The sequence below is a fragment of the Pararge aegeria genome, chromosome 20, assembly GCF_905163445.1.
Source record: "Pararge aegeria chromosome 20, ilParAegt1.1, whole genome shotgun sequence".
Lineage (NCBI taxonomy): Eukaryota > Metazoa > Arthropoda > Insecta > Lepidoptera > Nymphalidae > Pararge > Pararge aegeria.
The window spans coordinates 13,745,235-13,765,313 of NC_053199.1; the positions used below are offsets into that span (position 1 = coordinate 13,745,235).

Consider the following 20,079-nt stretch of genomic DNA (forward strand, 5'->3'; position numbering starts at 1 on the left):
ACTTTATTAGGTACGCGTCACGTAGCGTAGGTACTATGCACGTGTCGGTATTTTATCTTCAATAGGGTTATCATAAGTAAACACTTAGAATGTTTGGAATTAGTTTGTAAGGAAAAATAGTTATGCTCCTTTTGATTTAATATCTTTACAGATATATATATCTATATTTAATAAGGAATTTATAAGGGATTTATATATCTATATTTAATAAGGAGTCACTTAGGATTTAGTAAGGAGTTAAGCATCCTTCAACAATATTTCGTAATTCTGTTACAATTTGTAAATACAACAATGGTAATAAATAAATGAATATATAACTATCAATATAAATATAATATAATATTACAAAGATATTTACTTTAAAACAATATAATAAATAAACTGTCCTCAATAATAAAAATAGAATTTAAAACAGAGAAGAAGGGAGTAGTGAACTATCGTGGAATGTTTTGGAAATATGAATGAAAACTACAACGCTATAATGAAGCTTTCAAAATTTTGTACGTACGGTCTGCGGTTGCGATGGTAGCCTAGTTTGTGGTAACTTCTCTTTGCCTTCCTCTTGCCCCAGTCATGTGGCACAATATTAATTTTTCAAAATTCAGGAATTGCTTGTTTTGGTTTTGGCATATTTTTTAAGACCGACCGCCTGTCGTCAGTATTGAATACCTGAGCGTATATAGCTCTCTGACTAGCAATACTATAAATACCTAGGTATATTTTTTGCTTTACAAAAAGGTTGAACTAAAAGTTAAATCAGTGTGGATTGGATTAATCATTTCAACTCTTGTGCTGTCATATTTCTGATGAATAAGTTTTATGAATATGACGTAATTACGTAACAGTTGCATAGATTTAAAATGCATATAAAACTTTTTCGGAACCGACAGGATTTAAACCTGCGACTCTCTGGCAATCACGGCCTGATCGCTTTCTCCAATTAAGCTACGGCTCTCCTACCGTCGATGCCGAAATTAGTATATATGCCTTTCACATCAGTCTTATAGCCACTGTAGAGTCATCTAGTCCTCCAAGTGTAGGTAAAACACACATAAGAGTTGCATAAATATAAACATATATTCATAAATTTAAAACACTCATTTTATTTTAGTCATTTTTACCTCCTTCAAAATCTCTAGAACCACTAAGTAACTTAAAAAGAGAGTCTAATCGCGGATTACCTCGGGGATGTGATTGGAAAAATTCTAGTCCAACTTTTTAAATTGGATCCAATTCGAGCTCCGTTTGGCTTGAATGTCGCCATAATACGATTGCTCCAATACAACTAGCGGCATTCAATTGCATCTTTGGGAAACGTTTATGCCGTTTATAAAAGCGACATTATTGTTGAGGTGTTCTAGATGCTTTAGATATCTTCATGATTTCTTTATGGTTTGTCCAAGGGCGCTGCAATCGAAATTTTTGTGGTAAGTAAGTTACCTATAGTTAAACTATTGTATGTTTCGTTATTATCATGTCAAATGACGGTGGTCCATTGCTTAACATAGGTATTTTATATCGGTCCACCTTATTCTTGTGGATCTGTTCATTCCTGTAGAAATAATCCTAGCTTTTAGCATAGTAAACATATATGTGTGAACGCTTCATAAATAAATAAATATACTACGACCATACACACATTGCCATCTAGCCCCAAAGTAAGTGTAGCGTTATGGGTGCTAAGATGACTGTTGAATATTTTTATGAATAATTTACATAAATACATACTTATAAAATATAGATAAACACCCAGACACTGAAAAAAATTTCATGTGCATCAGATAAACATTTTCCAGTTGTGGGAATCGAACTCACAACCTTGGACTCAGCAAGCAGGGTCGCTGCCCACTGCGCCAATCGGCCGCCATAAGTGCCTGTAATAGGCATACATGAATAAAGAATATTTTAATTTGAAGACCAAATACACAAAACACAAAGACAATTCCAAAAAGAATAACAAAAAGAGACAACTTTACAGGGGTCGGTTAACACCCCAGGCACGTACCTAATGGATACTTTGTTAGACGATTCAATTGTACCACTTGATGTCGGTATAAATCACTGTGGTGTATCCGAGGTTAGCTTGTAGGTATTTGTATCGCAACACTCACGGACACGTGCCAACGAAAAAGTTTTGTCGTCTGTTCTTGAAAGACAGATTTGTTTAGTTTTTTTTTTTTTTTTTTTTTATTTTTTAATTGGATCATTAAACTGGCAACAACCAATGACGTTATCATGAGAATAACATAAATTATAAAGCAAGAGAAAGACAGAGATTGAAACCTTCTAGAAATGACCACAGCATGCTTAATTTAGATAATCTAAAAGCTAATCAAATAAAGCAAAATATAAAACTGAAAACCTGCAATACTATACAATGAATATGATAATATAAAATTAAAACGGAAAATAAATTAATTTAAGTTATGTAAGTAAATGTTTGACATGTTTTTTGAATGAGGTCAAAGAAGTACTAAAAATGTCACAGTTATTTCTGTAAGCATATTATTTCTAAATTGTAATCAATAGTAAATTGCAACTAATACTGTAAACATTTCTTAATCATAGTTTTTTTTTTGGATTTGTCGATATTTCGACCCACCCGAGTGAGTCCCGTCGTGACCACGATCCATGCAACTGGGTCGAAATAACGACAAATCCAAAAATATTATCGTGGTAGGTACCCGTTGAACTATATTTAAGAAATGTTGATTAACCACGAACATCTTAGTTAAAAATCTTTAATACTATAAAATTGCAGAGTTTGTATATTTTGCGAGTATGTTTTGACGCGCAAATGATAAATAATAGTCAGTTTTGAAAATATCCCTTACGTATTATAAAACATAGTCACCTTTCACGTCTGTCTGTCTGGGCGCAAAGAACTCAAATACTACGGAACGGATTTTCATTAGGTTTTTATTATTATACAGAGTGATTCATAAGGAAGGTTTTAGAGTTTAATAAATTATGTTTTTCCGCAAATTGGCTGAAATATAACGATGATTGTTAAGATTGATTATGAATCTGTGAATTCCTTTTTAAATTATTTAAATTGGACCTATCGTTTAGATTTTACGACTGGTATAAAACCCAAATTTTATCCGCATAAAAATCACAACGTATTTGAAACTAATAATATTTTTGTAAAATGTTAAATAAATAAAAATCTTTACTGTGAGTTATACTTTGGAGATAAACCATCGCTGACTTTTTAATTAATCTGTTTAAGACCGTAGTACTTTTATTTAATCTATCTCGTTTGCAATTTAAGCGTGCAAAAATAGGTTTGTTACGACATAACATTACAAATCTTTGAATTTCTTTGCTCGTCTCTGCTATAATATGCGTGTATATTGCATATAAAACTTCATCTTGAATCACTGTATGTATTGCAGAAAATAAATCCGAAGCGTAGGTTAAAAGATTCTGACTCTATAGTTGGATACAGAACACAGACACAGACACAGACACATACAGAACAGTTTTATGGGGGTAGTTGCATACAGAATACCGTTGTTTCTTGTACTATGATTTATATGATATCGCAGGTGCCTCTAGTTATAATAGGTACTGGGAAACCGTACTGTCGCTAAATGGAGCTGCTTCGCTACCTTAAAAATCGTAGTTAACGTTCACGCGATCGATTAAGTAAACCTTGGTAGAAATCTCATATTTTGTACTCAGGTACAGCCGCTGGTTACGAGAGTCCGCCTCTGTAGTTGGATTGTATTTTATGGGGGTAGTTTTAAAAGAATACCGTTTTTTCTCATACTTTAATTTATATTATATCGCCTCTAGTTAATAGGTACTGGGAAACCGTACTGTCGCTAGATGGCGCTGCCTCGATGACATATAAATTATAGTTAACGGATAAGTAATTGTTGATAGAAATCTCACACTTGGCAATCAGGTACAGAACCCTGGTTGCGGGAGTCTCTAACTTAGCTGGATTGTATTTTATGGTAGTGATTGCAAAAAGAATACCGTTGTTTCCCATTGGGCCCGAACAAGTTTGGGACGTATTATAAAACATCGAGCCGTACAAATGTATCGTGTGAAGCGATACCGATTACTCGATTAGCTACGTGAGGCGCCTGTTGAAAGGCCTCAGTATGTTGTGTTTGTCTTTAACGTGCGTTTTGAGGATTAGGCGATTCGTCTTTGTGATTGGGGGCGTTTGTATTCTGGGGTCGGTTGGGAATTGTATAGTTTAAAACTTTTAAAACGAAGGAAATGGTATGAGTACATAAAGTCTATTTTTCCTTACTTGTCTTATAATGTCAAGTGTAAACAACCTTTTTGTTGCGTTTTTGCGAAATTATGAAAGAAATAATTGTAACACACTTACATAACGAAAACTTCTTTTTATTTATTTAGGTCGTTGTTATTATTAGTCGACCTCCCTAGCGTAGCGGTGAGCGATGTGGTTTTAAGTTGGAGGTCCCGGGTTCGTTTCCCGGCAGGGGAAGATTCTGGAATTTATTGTTTCTGAATTTTTATTTATCGCGATTTAGCGTTTCGGTATGAGGTCGCGTATAAACCGATTAGAGGTATAGGTTAAATATAACTGCCATACTCAGTAAAAGGCTAGCCCGGTAATATCTTAGACTGCATGATCACTTACCACCAGATGACATAGCAGTCAAAGGCTAACTTAAAAACACACTTATTTTTTTTATATTCTTGAAACATAATATACGTACGCCTTTATGACCGGAACACATCATTGCAACTAAAATAAATAGCGGTAAGTACAAGCGGTGATAGTGGGTAAGACTCCGATTTCACATTCGGGGGGCCGAGTTCGAATCCCAGCACGCACTTCAAACTTATATAAGTTATGTTTTAAGCAATCATAAATATTACTCACTGCAACGGTGAAGGAAAACATCGTGAGGAAACCTGAGATTTCTCCATAATGTTCTCAAAGTTTGCAGCGACCCTGCTTTCTGAGTCCAAGGCCGTGGGTTGGTGGGTGAGATGAGCATGAATGTTTTTCAGTGTCTGGGTGTTTATATGTATATTATAAGTATTTATGTATTATATTCATAAAAATATTCAACAGCTATCTTAGTACCCATAACACAAGCTACGCTTACTTTGGGGCTAGATGGCGATGTGTGTATTGTCGTAGTATATTTATAAAAAAAAAAAAAAAAAGTGTATTGTCGCTAACTATGGGCCTCATAAGAAGGCTCAGAATCACTCAACGAGCGATAGAAAGAGCTATGTTATCAGTATCTCTACGCGATCAAATCAGAAATGAAGGATGAAGGAGATCCGTAGAATAACTAGAGTTACCGACATAGTTCAACGAGTCGCGAAGCTGGAGTGGCAATGGGCGGGCACATAGCTCGGAGAAGTGATGAACGTTGGGGTTCCAAGGTGTTGGAATGGTGACGCAATGTTGGTCGGCCCCCAACGAGGTGGAAGGACGACATCAAACGAATCGCTGGGAGCCGCTAGAAACAATCGGCACAGGACCGTGGAATATGGAACTCCCTACAAAAGACATATGCAGCCAGCAGTGGAAGTCTATCGGTTGATATGATGATGGTCATGATTTATTACTTATTTAATTATTGATTAGTATAGATCTATTTATGTATATATAGATATATACTTTTCTACGGGTATATGTATCAAACAACCCAGTGCGAATTGGTGGAACCCATTTCTATTTTATCATATCTATACCCATACAGTAAGAAAGAGCGCTGCTTAGCTGAAAGAGGATGACCTATAATAGGAAGGAAGGAAGTGTGGCAAGCTCTTACGGAGGCCTTACCAAATAACTTTGTCCAGCAGTGGACGTAAATCGGTTGATTTGATGATGACGATGGTTTGCGCAGGTAACACTGTACTCAGTCCTTTTATACTGCGCAACCATACGCCTCGTGTTCAAATAGGACTACTCGTTTCGCGTTCACTTTACATAGTAATGTCGGGGCGAAGAGGAATCTATTAAAACAATTATGTTTACAAAGCGAAGCTGTGGGAGGCCGGTTGTTTTAATTTAGTAAATCGCCGCCCGCCCGCCCATGTTTGCGCGCGCGCCCCAGTTTGAACAGGCCACGAGGCGATATTATAATCGCTTTCAAAAGTGCTTAACTTAATTCGAGTGTTGTTTTACTGAGCGTTAAAAGTATTAGCCATTTTCAGCGTAAAGTTTTATTATTATCATTCTTAAAATCCTTAAATTACTTTTTCCCTTTCTATTTAGTGTTTGTGTTTGTTTATTTCTTTGTTACCGATCTTGACAATTTAGCACTATGGTAGCTCCAGAACGTATCCTGGAGATTGATCCTAGACTGCTTATCCGGGATAAAAGTATCGAAAAGATGGGTACTATTTATCATAGAAACGGGAGTTTTATAAACCGATAAACTCGCTAGCATGCTTCTTGCATTATAATACAATAAATATATAATCAAGTTGGTAGCCTGCTTCGTGAGGACGTAAGGGAAGGACAAAAATACAAACAAACACACTTTCCCATTCGTTATATTATTAGTATACTAATATACTATTAGTATTAATAACGATTAGTCTTAAAAAACAGGAAAGGAACAACATTTTCTTTTTTGTTTTCTTCTGTGAAAGTACGAAAAACCTTGAAACTACATTAATCAAGTGTAGGAACGGCTTCTATGCAGTGGCTGGAATACTTACAGCTTTTTTATTCCACTACATGTGTGTGAGTATTAAACAAAGATAACATCTAACTGTCATTAATGCTCGACGGGTGGAGCACCGAACAATAAATAATTTGATTGTGATGAAAGTTCCTGATATTAATATGTTTTCATTGAAGTTGTTTGTTTTAGTAAAAGTGTTCTGTTATTTGACGTAATAGGGAGACAATATTGCTGTTCAATATTTAAAAAAATCGGTTTGTAAATATCTGCTTCCTGGCACTTTTTTAGTCTAGTCCTTAATAGTAAAATATACAGAAACTTTTTATTAGTTTTGAAATAGTACAAAAAGTAATAAAGGCATTTTCTATTGGTGATTAATAAATTTTATATCTAAAAAATAAGCAAGGGTCCTACAAAGAGTGCAAACAACACGGCGCGGCGGCTCACTCTTGTGTAACACTGTTTTCTGAAACTTATTTTTAACAAAATTAACAAAATTAACAAAAATTAACAAAATTTATTTTGTTAATTTTTAGGTTTTAGAATGCCCGGGAACAATAATACTGGGGTAATTTAAAAAAATAAAGTAAGTTACCTAGTTACCTTTAATATTATGCATATACTAGCCGTTTCCAGCCCGCTTCGCTGGGCGAATTGAAAAAGGAAATAAATTACATTTTATGTTTCATTTTTATTTATTTTTTTCATATTTTTATTATTCTCCTTTTTTTTTATTTTTGTATGAACATAAATAGGCCCCGCGGATAGAACTGTAAGCATCGATATTGTTTAGACTTACTCAAATTCCAAATTCCATCGATTTAGCCTGTATCTTTCATCCAGGTGATTTTTCTCACTAATATTGTAACTTTCAATGTGCAATCATTATAACATTTCCGTGCCTTTCTTCCAAAAATTAATAATTGACATGAAGAAAAAAATTTGAAATGAGCATTGAAAGTTTAAGTTAAAGTCATTGCAAGACTCATATGTGAAGTTGAAATCTGTCTAGGTTCAAGTGCGACGAATTTTCTGTTAACTAAAATTTTCTCCGTGACATCAATTTTTTATAGAAAATTAATTGTGCATGTTTTTTATGAATTCTATTGGAATAAGTAACTAAATTTCTTTTCCACATCTCATGTGCTTGGAAAATGCATTCATTTTAATCTGTTACATTTCCGCGATCCCGCAATGAAAGAATTCGTCGGTTATGTAGTCTGCAAAAGTAAAATGAATGTAAAATTCTTAGTCCGTTGATTGGATAGCTACATGTAAAGTTAAGTTTTTGAAACCTCTCAATGACTTTTTCTCCGCTGCCAAAAAGACGATTGTTGTAAGGAAATACACGAATATCCCTACATACACGAAGATCCCCACCAAATTTGGAGTCTGTAGAAGTTACAGGTTAGAAATAAAAATTTTAGATTTTAACACCCACCCCCGCAATTCCTGTCGGAAGTAGACTTTATTGAAATCCATTTTGAGATGTTCTTTATATGAATAATAAAAGATTCCTACCATATTTAGAATTTTTAGAACCTATATTTCGAAATTGAAATTTTTTATTGTTAACACCCACCCCCGCGAACCTTATTGGAGGTGATTCATTGTAAAATCCGCTCGAAGATCATTTTTATATTACATATAGAACACTCTCACTAAATTTGGAGTCCATAGGAGCTATCGCTTGGAAATTGAAAATTTTCATTGTTAACGCCCCCGCAATCTTCTTTGGGGTGGGATATCGTAAAATTTGTTCATAAATCATTTTTACATCACTTATAGAAAATTCCTACAAAATTTGGAGCTTGTCTCCTACAAGCTCCAAATTTTAGCTGGAAAATTAAAAATATTAATTGTTAATACCCACCCCCGCAACCCCCTGTGGGGTGAGCTATCGTAAAATTTGTTCATAGCCTATTTCTACACCTCTTACAGAAGATTCCTACCAAATTTGAAGTCTATAGGAGCTATAGTTTAAAAACGGGAATTATTCATAGTTAACGCCCCCGCAATCCCCTTTGGGGAATGAATTTCTTAAAATCTATTCATAACTGACCTCTACATAGCATAAGTAATATTCCTACCAAGTTTCACGTTTCTAAGTCTTATGGTTCCCGAGATTTCGTGGTGAGTGACTATATAGATGGGAATTCTTCGATTATCATCGAAATTTTTAACTTTTTATCGGGCTTTTTTAAAATGTTCTTACATACAAAACTTTCTCCTGACAATTCTGAAGATAAAAAAAAGCCCAATTGGTCCAGCCGTGAGTAGATTCTTAGCTGAATGTAAAAAACCATAATCCGTTTAATACACTCTGTTGAAATCCATGAAAACAAAAGAATCAAGAGAAAATGCTTATCTTTTGTTTTTATTAGCGGGATAAATGTTCATAAAAGTAAAACAGCAATAAAAAAATGAAGGAATGTTGGAATTCAAAAAATAGATAGCCATAAACCATCTAGGAAAAATTTCGCATCGAATGGTGGTAGTTTCATGTCGATACGATCAGTGGTTTAGGCGTGATTGAGCCTCAAACGAAGACCATTTTCATTATATATATATAGATTATGTTTTGATGATATTTTCAAACGTGCGTCAATACTAGGAGAGTAGAAAAACTGTAGGAAACATATTATTATTAAATTCTTTATGTGCAATAAAAGAAACACAAAAGAAATATACAAAAATAAACAGAATAGATAAAATTAAAAAACTAGTTTATGTGTAAAGGCGGTTTATGTCTACATGTGATATATTCTAATATTACACATATAATTATTATATATATATATATATAAATATATATATATTGTTCATATAAACGATAATAATGTTTTCCTCTGTCAGGGGAGAACAATGTCTTCTACCTATACTAGTAGAGCTGGAGACGATCATAGTATAGTTTATATACCGGCAAAACTAACACTGAAAACACAAAAATCAAAAATCATCGAATTTTGTCCCTCGAAAGGTATGCTGAAGTCCTTGCCACTAAGCTATAACCACTTTTTAATCACTTAGCATCAGCAAATACCTATCTAAAGGGGCTTAAAATATCTAAATCTCGTAAAGCCGGGCAGTCTAGATCGGAATCGGCTTAAAGCCATGTTATGGCTCGCGGCTACGGAGATATTAAGATAATTGTTTGTTACCTATAGCAGTGTTTATACAGTTAGTGACCCTCCAATATTGCAAAAATGAAAGGAGAATGCCGGACAGGGTTTCGTTTGGTGCGTCACTCAAATTGGTATTAAAAATTATGTTTTTATTTTTAAAGAAAAACCTCTAAAATCCCAAGCCTTACATTTAAAAAAAAAAATTAATTAAATAAATTAGTGGTTCTATTATTTCAAATCAAAAGAGGTACGTCACTTGTGTACGCAAAAACAAAACGAAAAATACATATTGTGAACAGTACCATCAATCAAGGTAGGTACAGTAATCGCACGTTTCAAAAATAACCTTAATTCACGAACTTCATTTGCCTGTAACTCTGAAAACCGGCGAACTCGAGTTTTAATGTTTTTGGTAATGTATTGTAATTATTAAACCCTTCAAAATGAGATAAATTCCATGAAGGCACCTTATATATGTGAAACCAAATCCCATACTACGTCCGGCAATCTTCTTTGATTGAATGTAGCTTCAAGCTTCACATGTGATCTCAGCGGGGGAAATTTATAAATTTATAATTTCAAAATGGTATTTAGTTTCGTGGGAGCTTTGGTCTTTGGCTTTGACTAATGGTCTTGGGGCGGGAATCTTACAGAGGTTTATCTACATGACAACAAAGCATATTTGTGAATTGTTGCTCTACGCATGAATTTTAAATAGTTTTAAATGGCAATGTGTGATGATGATAACAAAAATAGCACCCGGCTATGTTTTTTTGGGCCAGGGCTTCTAGGTTAAAGAATGTAGTTATCGCCAATATCTCACTATTACGTACCTACACATTTTTTACGTAACGTACATTCGCATCAGAAGTGCCATCTATGCGCTTAATTGAGATTTGAATAAAGAAATATTTGACTTTGACTTTGACCAATCTGTTTCTACGCGACATCAAACCGGCAGGGTGATTACGTATCTAGCGACAGCAATGCGACAGGCGTAAATCTTGCAATCACTGCTGTCATACGTCACTTTTCCATACAATAAATAAACAAAAGTCACGTTTGACAGCAGTGATTGCAAGATTTACGCCTGTCGCATTGCTGTCGCAAGATACGTAATCACCCTGCGGAACGCTAAATCGCTTAGCGGCACCTCTTTGTTGGTAGGGTAGAAACTAGCCACGGCCAAAGCCTCCCACTAAACCTTAAAAATGTATGTAACGTAGATGTTGTCTTTACCTGCTAACACCATCATTATCATATCAAACAATTACCGGCCCACTACAGTAAAAGCTCTCCTCCCACAATGAAAAGGGTTTTATGCCGCAGGCCACCACGCTGGCTCAGTACGGATTGGTGGACTCCACATACCTTTGAGAACATTATGTAGAACTCTCAGGCATGTATGGTTCCTCACGATGTTTCCTTCACCGTTGAAGCAAGTTAAATTTTAATTGCTTAAAACGCACATAACTTAGAGTTTAGAGGAGGACAAGTAAGAGGTGCGTACTGGGATTCGAACTCGGCCCCCTAAAAGTGAAGTCGAGCTCCTACCCACTACGCTATCACCGCTAGTCTACCTGCTAACGATCTATAATAATTAATGCTACAGCGAATGAAAGGCGTCGAACTGCAAGGTTCGAAACCGGTAGTAATCAACGCTTTAGAGGACCCCCGGTTAATCCCTTCAAAGGAAGGGTTGGGGTTGCCAGGTTAATAATTGTTTAATCGCTGATAATCGCTTGCATTTAGGGCGCTTACTTCAATAAAAACATTTACTTTACTATCTAGGCTGTTCAAACTCCAAAATAACGGACGATTGGCGTAGTGGGCAGCGACCCTGCTTTCTGAAGGCCGCGGGTGCGATTACTGGAACATCAAAACTGGAAAATGATTGTGTGATGAACATGAATGTTTCCTAGTTTCTGGGTGTTTATATGTACATTATGAGTAATTGTGTATATTATTTATTAAAATAGTCATCAGTCATTTTCGAACCTATAACACAAGCTACGCTTACTTCAGGGCTAGAATGTGTGTTGTTTCATCATCATTACCCTAACCGATTGACGTCATAGTTTACTTGTCTCTGCGGGGTGCCATTCTAGCACCTTGGGCCCACAACGTTCCGAAACAACCTTTTTTTATACGCACGCAGAATATACAAACATGTCTTCTGCATACCAACGCGTGTATATTTCATTTACTAACTAAGATTTCTTTAAACATATAGGAGTACTTGCGATTAATACACCTTTCAAACAAAAAAAAAACAAAATCAAAATCCGTTTATTCGTTCGAGAAATACGATGTCACAGATAGATAGGCAGACACCTATACGGACACGACAACTTATTACACCTAGTCGTTTTTTCGTCAGGGTTTAAAAACCTTTAATTTAATACTGAAAGTTGTCAACTTGCAAAAATATATAAAAAAATAAACTCAAAAACGTAGAATTGTTTTTTGACGGTTACACTAAATCAGTGGTACTGGCTTGGTGATATATTAAAATAATTCGTTTTTTACGGGTAAGTCGTATGGTAGATAAAGCGGCGATGTAGAGTTTGGACCCTTCATGCTGCTCAAATGCGGGTTAGCCGAAAGTTGATTTTAGTTCCTGAGATAGGAGCGTTCAAAAACAAAAACAATCTTTAAACAACATTAAGGGCGATACGTGAAACCTACAATTTCAATGGCACAGTCATTTCTGGTGGACACAATATATCCAAAATGATGACAAATGTCGAGGTGGCATTTACTAAGGTTGTTATTTATCGTGCTCATTCCGATGACATTTCGCCCCATTTTTATTGGTTGCGCCGTGTGCGGAACATTAATTCTGCTATTCAAACTATAATGATATTTTTGGGTAAAGCAACAATGCGTAAATTTTGCTATACTTAAATACTTTAATGCGTCGCACGTATTTTAAACCAATCAATGAATGAATTAAGTACTTCTGTTTATAGTCTGTTTATAGTCAAAATTCTAATTGAATTTTTTTCAAGCAGGCCTTGTTTGTGAGCACTTTTGAAACGTCAACTCATTCTGTTTGAAGTGACTACCATCGGTTCGGAAGGCAGATTCTAACGAGAAGACCTGGCAAGGAACCCAGCAAATCGTTCTGGGTACGATCTTTATGTATTTTATGAGGATTCTTGTTTTGTGCTACAAGCAATAAATAAAATCTTACATAATAAAAACTTTTATGAGTTATAACGAAATACAAAAATGGGTAAATATTTTTTTTAGTAGGCAACACAGTAGGTCAGTTGTTATCAAACAGTTGATGTAAAATTATAAATAAATATTATTATTTTTTCGTTGATTTTGTTTATTTTTCCGTAAGTACTTTATTTTGGGGCACATTAATGATTTTCATTTATGATTGGTGAAAAAATCTCACCCACACCAAAGTATCTTACTGCAGTAATAAGGAATACTTCATAGAACGCCATATCAATTTGTATAAAAAAATTGTTATAAAAAAAAATACTAGTAAGTACAGCGTTATCTACATTAAATAAATCGCGTGTATGGTCCAATAATAATTACGGAACTTATGAGTAAATTAGGGCTGCCAAGTGTGAGATGGTCGGGATCAACATTTTGAATACAGACGTCTTCTATTGGACTTGGACTTTTGTTAGAACTTTCAGACGCTACTCTCTTGACCCTAGTACTTCTGCGTTACCGCTTTATACACAAACTGCCCGCCTTTATCGTTTTCGAATGGCGTACTTGAATGATATGAGTATAGCAGTTATATTAAACCTATATCCATAATCGGTAGCTACACGACATCGTACCGCAACGCTTAATACCTTCGCAGCACGTCTTTGTCGGTAGGGTGGTAACTAGCCACGTCCCAAGCCTCCTACCACTCACCAGAGCAGACCAGAGAATACTCAGTAATTATAAATTCCCATATAATCGTTTTAGAGCTACGCCATTCAAAAAATTCTGGGTACCTAGTGTGGCAACCCTAATGTTAATACGATTTATTTATTGATTGAATAAAGAGTCGGTTGCGCGACAGCCGACACGCCGCTGCTGCCTAAATAATTACACGGAACGGATGTTGAATAGTTTATGAGATTGCTGTAGAGTTAAATAATCGTAGAACTATGAACGTAGCACTGCGAAGTTATTTGCTACACGTGTGTACAGACATAAGATAAGTCGCGTATTTACTAGGTATTTACTTTAGGGTCATGGGAGACATTACTGATAGTTATTTATGCAACTGTTGTATCATCATCTTTAACGACCGACTGGCGCAGTGGGCAGCGACCCTGCTTTCTAAGTCGAAGGCCGTGGGTTCGATTCCCACAACTGGAAAATGTTCGTGTGATGAACATGACTGTTTTCAGTGTCTGCGTGTTTATAAGTATTTATGTATATTACTCATTAAAAATATACATCAGTCAACTTAGTACCCATAAAAGAAGCTACGCTTACTTTGGGGCTAGATGGCGATGTGTTTATTGTCTTAGTATTTTTATTTATTTATTTATCATCATAATCATTTCAACCAATCGACGTCCACAGCTGGACATAGGTCTTTTGTAGGGAGTTCCACAATACACGGTCCTAGGCCGCTTGCCTCCAGCGGCTCCAAGTGACTCGCCTGATGTCATCTGTCCACCTCGTTAGGGGCCGGCCTACCCTGCCTTTACCGGTACGGAGTCGCCATTCCAGCACCTTAAGACCCCAACGTCCATCGTTTCTCCGAGCGATGTTGTATAATAAGGGGTATTTAAACACGAATGTGGGCGATAGTAGTTTCACATATGTGTTTTAATACCTAGATATCAACAGTTGCATAAAAGCCCTTTTCTACGCCCATGATACGAATCGTCTTAAAAAGATTCTGAAACAGTTAGGTTACTCCTAACATTAAAACAACCAGTCCTAATAACCTTATATTATTCATTGCTGAGTATCTATGTACAAATAAACTAAGTATTAATTAAATTATTTATTGTAGTAGTCTGTGTCACATTTTGTATACTTAGTGCATTTATTAAGATCCACTTGAATATATTCTTTAATGTTAAAGAAGAAAAATGGCGGGAATACAAATAACCAATTTTTTACAGTTTTGGCCGTCGCAATCGCTTCGCAACCACAACGGTTGTGAAGCGACTGACAATGTTCTTATTTTAAAATACTTACGGATGTTTTTTTTTTAATTCATACCGATACCAAGCATCAAACAGTGAGAATGTGGTTGTCTGTTGAGAAGAAGGAAGGCTTTGCGCAGAAGGAATTTAAAAAAATACTTTTTTGATTTTTGATATTTGGAACATTGTTAATGTTTTTAGGTTAGGTGAGAGCTTTACGCCGTGCTATTAGATCACGAATATTGAACACTAAAGACATGGCTTTATGCCTTACAATCATATGAGACATTACTTATTATTAAAAACGAAAGACATGGCTTTACGGTGATATACCTTTGTCTTTTCGTTATGGGAAAGAAAAAAGACAAAAAAAATTAGAGTTATTAATGTTGTTTACCCGTCCGTTGCAAAAAAACACCCCCCACGATCCTCATCCTCAGGAGGCAGATCCCGGGATCTGCCAACTGAGGATCGCGGGGGTGTTTTTTTTCTTCTGGCTTTACACAGATTAGCAAACTACTAAAAAACCTTTAAAAAAATCAGTACTAGCTGTTGCCCGAAACTTCGTCCGCGTTAATTTTGGGTAAAAACGGAAGGATACCTTTATTTTACACGGATAAAATTTATTATATGGCCGTCCAGCATGATTAATATATTATCTATGTAAAAATTAACTCAGATAAATTAAGAGCTCAAACCATATTACGTAACAATTGTTATTTTTTTTTAATCCTGCGGGTAACGGGTCTGTTTATAACATATGTTTATTTATTTTATAAATTCTTTTATGTGTATGTTATATAATAATAAAGTAGGTATGTTATATTTATCTACTATAAATATAAAATGTCTTTTTATTCTGTTATCTGTGATTTTATTATTATTTGCACTGTCTTGCTTTCATGTTTTGAATTACTATTGCAATAAGACCGCTTTTGCACACACTTCTTGCTTGTACCATTTATTGTTTCCATGTATATGCAATAAAGTTTTGTTTAAAAATAAACAAAATAATAAAAGTAATTTTTCCCGGGATTAATGTTATCCTATGTTCATATCCAGGATGCAAGCTACAAGTGAGACAAATTTCATCAAGATTGGCTTAACTGTTGCGCCGAACATAGGTAGCAAACAGGCAAACAGACACGTTTCGCATTCATAATATTAGTATGGAAGGTCGCTGTACTGTGTAAATACGATAAGTCGAAAAGAATTTGGCACTCGATTTTCTTTTAATTACCTATATCGATACTTGTTATTAAGGCCATGTCTGTTAGTTTATCAAGTCTAGACTGTAACTCGATGGCTTTTAAAATTAAACAACAATAATTACTGCGAGCTTTGTCCGTTATATCACTATCTGTAAAGCTTAACGCGGGCCAGTGGCTCTCAAACTTTGTGTTTCTAACATAACACACTGACATTTATATGTGGAGTTCGATTTGATATTTTTAATTTATTATCACATTGTATGTTATATTTATTTATTATAAATATATAATGTCTATTTATTTCTTTTTTTTCTTTTCGCGTGTTTATGTTCTATTGTTTGCACTGTTCCGCTTTTATGTTTTCAATACTTTCACAAAGTTGTCTGTAAGCGAAAATAGCTTTTGCAATATACCCCCTTTGTACACAACTGTATTTTTATATATTTTATTTATTTATTCCTTTTTCTTGCGTATTTCCTGTATTGTTTCAAAGGTATTATAAATAAAAATTGTAATTGCAATTTTTTTAATTACTTTTATCATATTTATTTGTTTATCTTTACTGTAATTTTGTTTATACATTTAACATGTGGGTGTTTATTTGCCCTAAAAAAGAATTTATTATTAATATTATTCTTAACAGTTTGAAATTTTTTGTTAATATTCTTGCAACTTTATTTACAAAACCACCTCGTGGTTTTATTTGATTTTTTTTTGTATCAATATCAGTACTTATTTAAAAATGCTAATTACACGGTAAACGGTCGATCAACGTCAAAGTCAAACATTTCTTAATTTACCCGTAGGTGTTTATTGCGTACGCATCGATATAAATCTCGTTTATATAAAACTGTGCAGGTATATGGTATTCAATTCAATTCTTTTATTTGCATAAAACATTGTAGGTATATGAAATTAAATATTTATTTTGCTAAATATGGGTGAGTTATTGGTGTTTAGGATATAAAGTTCCAACATATTCTGCTAATACATCAACATGCAAAATTTAAACATTAACTTATATTAATATAGACAGCCGATTGGCGCTGTTTGCAGCGACCCTGCTTTCTGAGTGGGCCGTGGGTTCGATTCCCACAAGTGGAAAATGTTTGTGTTATGAGCATGAATATTTTTCAGTGTCTGGGTTTTTATATGTATATTATAAGTGTTTATGTATATTATTCATAAAAATATTCATAAGTCATCTCAATACCCATAACACAAGCTACGCTTACTTTGGGGCTAGATGGCGATGTGTGCGTCGTCGTAGTATATAAATTATTTATTTATTTGTATATATAAATAATACCTAATCTTAATTGTTATCAATTATATAATTGATACATTTTTAGTCAAAATCTATGACATGCAAATTTTAATTTACACAAATTCATTTAGACAATTACTAAAAAATTATTTAATTTTGCCTTAAATTTAAAGTGTGATGATTATTATAATTTATTATGATACAATTGATGAATTTCTTAATGACAAGGTTGCTTGGAAGTATCCGGCTCCACTTTCATCTCTCACAAGATAGGAAAATGAATGTTCAAATGTAAAATGTAAACTGTTGATGTTGGAAAAGAGCAACTGCTGAGTTTCTTGCCGGCTTCTTCTCAGTAGAATCTGCCTTCCGAACCGGTGGTAGATTCACTACAAACAGACAGACTTGACGTTTCAAAAGTGCTTATATTAGGCCTACTTGAAATAAATGAATTTTAAATTTTTGAATTTGAATTCTTTTTTATGATAGAAAAATTCGTTTTTAACCGGCGATGACACTTTGGGGAGCTTTGTAAATAGAGGTGATTGCTTTAAAGTTATTAGTTAAGTGATAGCCGATAGCGAACATCGGGAGTTATTACGTTAATCGCCGGTTCGTGTCAAATCTGATAGCGCAAAATCGGATCGCTCTCGTGACGGTAATCGAACTACACACGACCTTATGACACGTCAGCGTTTTTGCTTTTTTATCTCTTTTGATTTTATGTATTTTATTTTATTTTTCTTTAATTGGAAAACCAACAGTTGAAAATCCCTATCCCTACTAATATTATAAATGTCAATGTAAGTTTGATTGTTACGCTTTCAGGCTAAACACACTTAACCGATCCTCATGAAACTTTGTACACATATTCTTGGAAGTATTAAAAGTAACATAGGATACTTTTTATCCCGACATTAAGCTCAGTTCCTTTGGAAGAGGGGATCAAAGTGTTTGACGATTTTACACCACAACTCCGACAAATTATAACCGATTTAAATAATTATTTTTGTACTTTTTCATAAACTTGGTGTAGATCTGATGAATGTGGTTGGAGGTAGAGGACGGAACTCCTCAGCGGACAGCAGCAATCCCCTGATTCATGGCTTAGCTATACATAATTGCTGCGACATTTACGAGGAATTCAGTGCTAGGACTAAATAAAAAATGTTAGAAATGTTCTTCGTTAACCTATAGCATATGAATCAACTAACAATGCGATTTCGATTCTTCCTTTAACGATTACCATTTTTTGTAAGCAATAAAAGGAGCTAAGACTGATCAGATAGTTCTTTTAAGATATTGTTACTATGTAAATTGAAAAAATAATTTTTAAAATTACACCAGTTTTTTTTATAAGAATACCAAACTTTGAATGTTTTTAGAAGTTTTATTTTTTATTTATTTTATTTTGTGCCGTGTGGTGACGGACGATCAGAATACAGTTGTCACCAATCCTCTTTTACATGCGGGTGCCGTACGAGGCGACTTTTTAATTTTATTTATTCTGCTACAAGTTAGCCCTTGAATAAATAAATAACAAATAAATAAATATTCTACGACAATACACAGATCGCCATCTAGCCCTAAAATAAGCGTACCGTGTGTTATGGGTACTAAGATGACTGATGAATATTTTATGAATAACTAGCGTACCCAGCCGTCTTCGCCGGGCTAGATTTTGCTTTATTTTATTTAAACAATAAACTTACATCATTACATTTTTAATTTAAGTCTCATAATATATTAAATCATTTATTTCTCTCCGTATTCATTCTCTTCTATTCTCTTCTCGAGCGGGTGAAGATTATAGATATCTATATCTAGAAGAATAAAAAAAAACAGACAGAAGCAGTATACAAAAGCGGCCTTATCGCTTCGTAGCGATTTCTTCCAGGCAACCTTAGGATAAGGAAAACAAAAGATGATGATGTTGATGATATATCTTTTGAAATCGGTAACCTTTATATTCCAGAGATGTTCCTGGCCGTGTCGCTCGGCACCCACTCCCCGCCCTGATGACTGCTGGAGTGGGCTCGTGCCGAAGATCGAGAGGGAGGAGGACCGGGAACCCTGGCGCCTCCCTGACCTACGTCCACCCTTGCATTACATGCATGATCGTGGTAAGGATCTGTAAAAGGTTGTAATTTTATCCTGTATTTTATAGTATAAATATAGCATGATCCGAGTTCGCCAATCCACAAAGTCAAAGTCAACAACTCCTTCAGCGTTATTGATGTTATTTATATGCCGTGGTTTTATTTTTTTGGCGACTTGATATTATCTGTGAAGTGTTATGTCCTTTATCTCCGACAATATTTTTCAGATCTCCATCCAAATGAGACAATACATGCTTAATAGTATTTCAATTTCAAATAAAAAAAGAATTATGAAAAATCGGTTCAAATTTAACGGAGCTATGAAGTAAAATTGATAAAAAATTTCATCCCGTTTCCCGAAGGAAACTTATTGTTTATCGGGATAAAAAGTATCCTTTATGTTGACCCGGAATACCAGCTACCTCTATGCCAAATTTTATTTAAATCCGTTCAGTAGATTTCTCGTGATGCCCGGACAGACAGACAGACAGACAAAAATTAAATAAAAAATCTGTTTTGGACTCAGTATCGATTATAAATCTCCCGGTTAAAATTTTCGAAATAAATTAAATGTTCAGAAATCTTCCAGCTAAAGTTTTATTATAAG

General features: G+C 34.7%; 1 protein-coding gene across 1 annotated transcript in view; it reads left to right on the plus strand.

The window, feature by feature from the left end:
- LOC120632771 (SKI family transcriptional corepressor 2) overlaps positions 1-20,079 on the plus strand; it is a 34,467-nt gene that overhangs the window by 11,515 nt on the left and 2,873 nt on the right. The window contains exon 8 of the mRNA XM_039902767.1: positions 19,349-19,496. Within this exon, the coding sequence (XP_039758701.1) occupies positions 19,349-19,496 (148 nt within the window). The remainder of the gene's footprint in view (positions 1-19,348; positions 19,497-20,079) is intronic.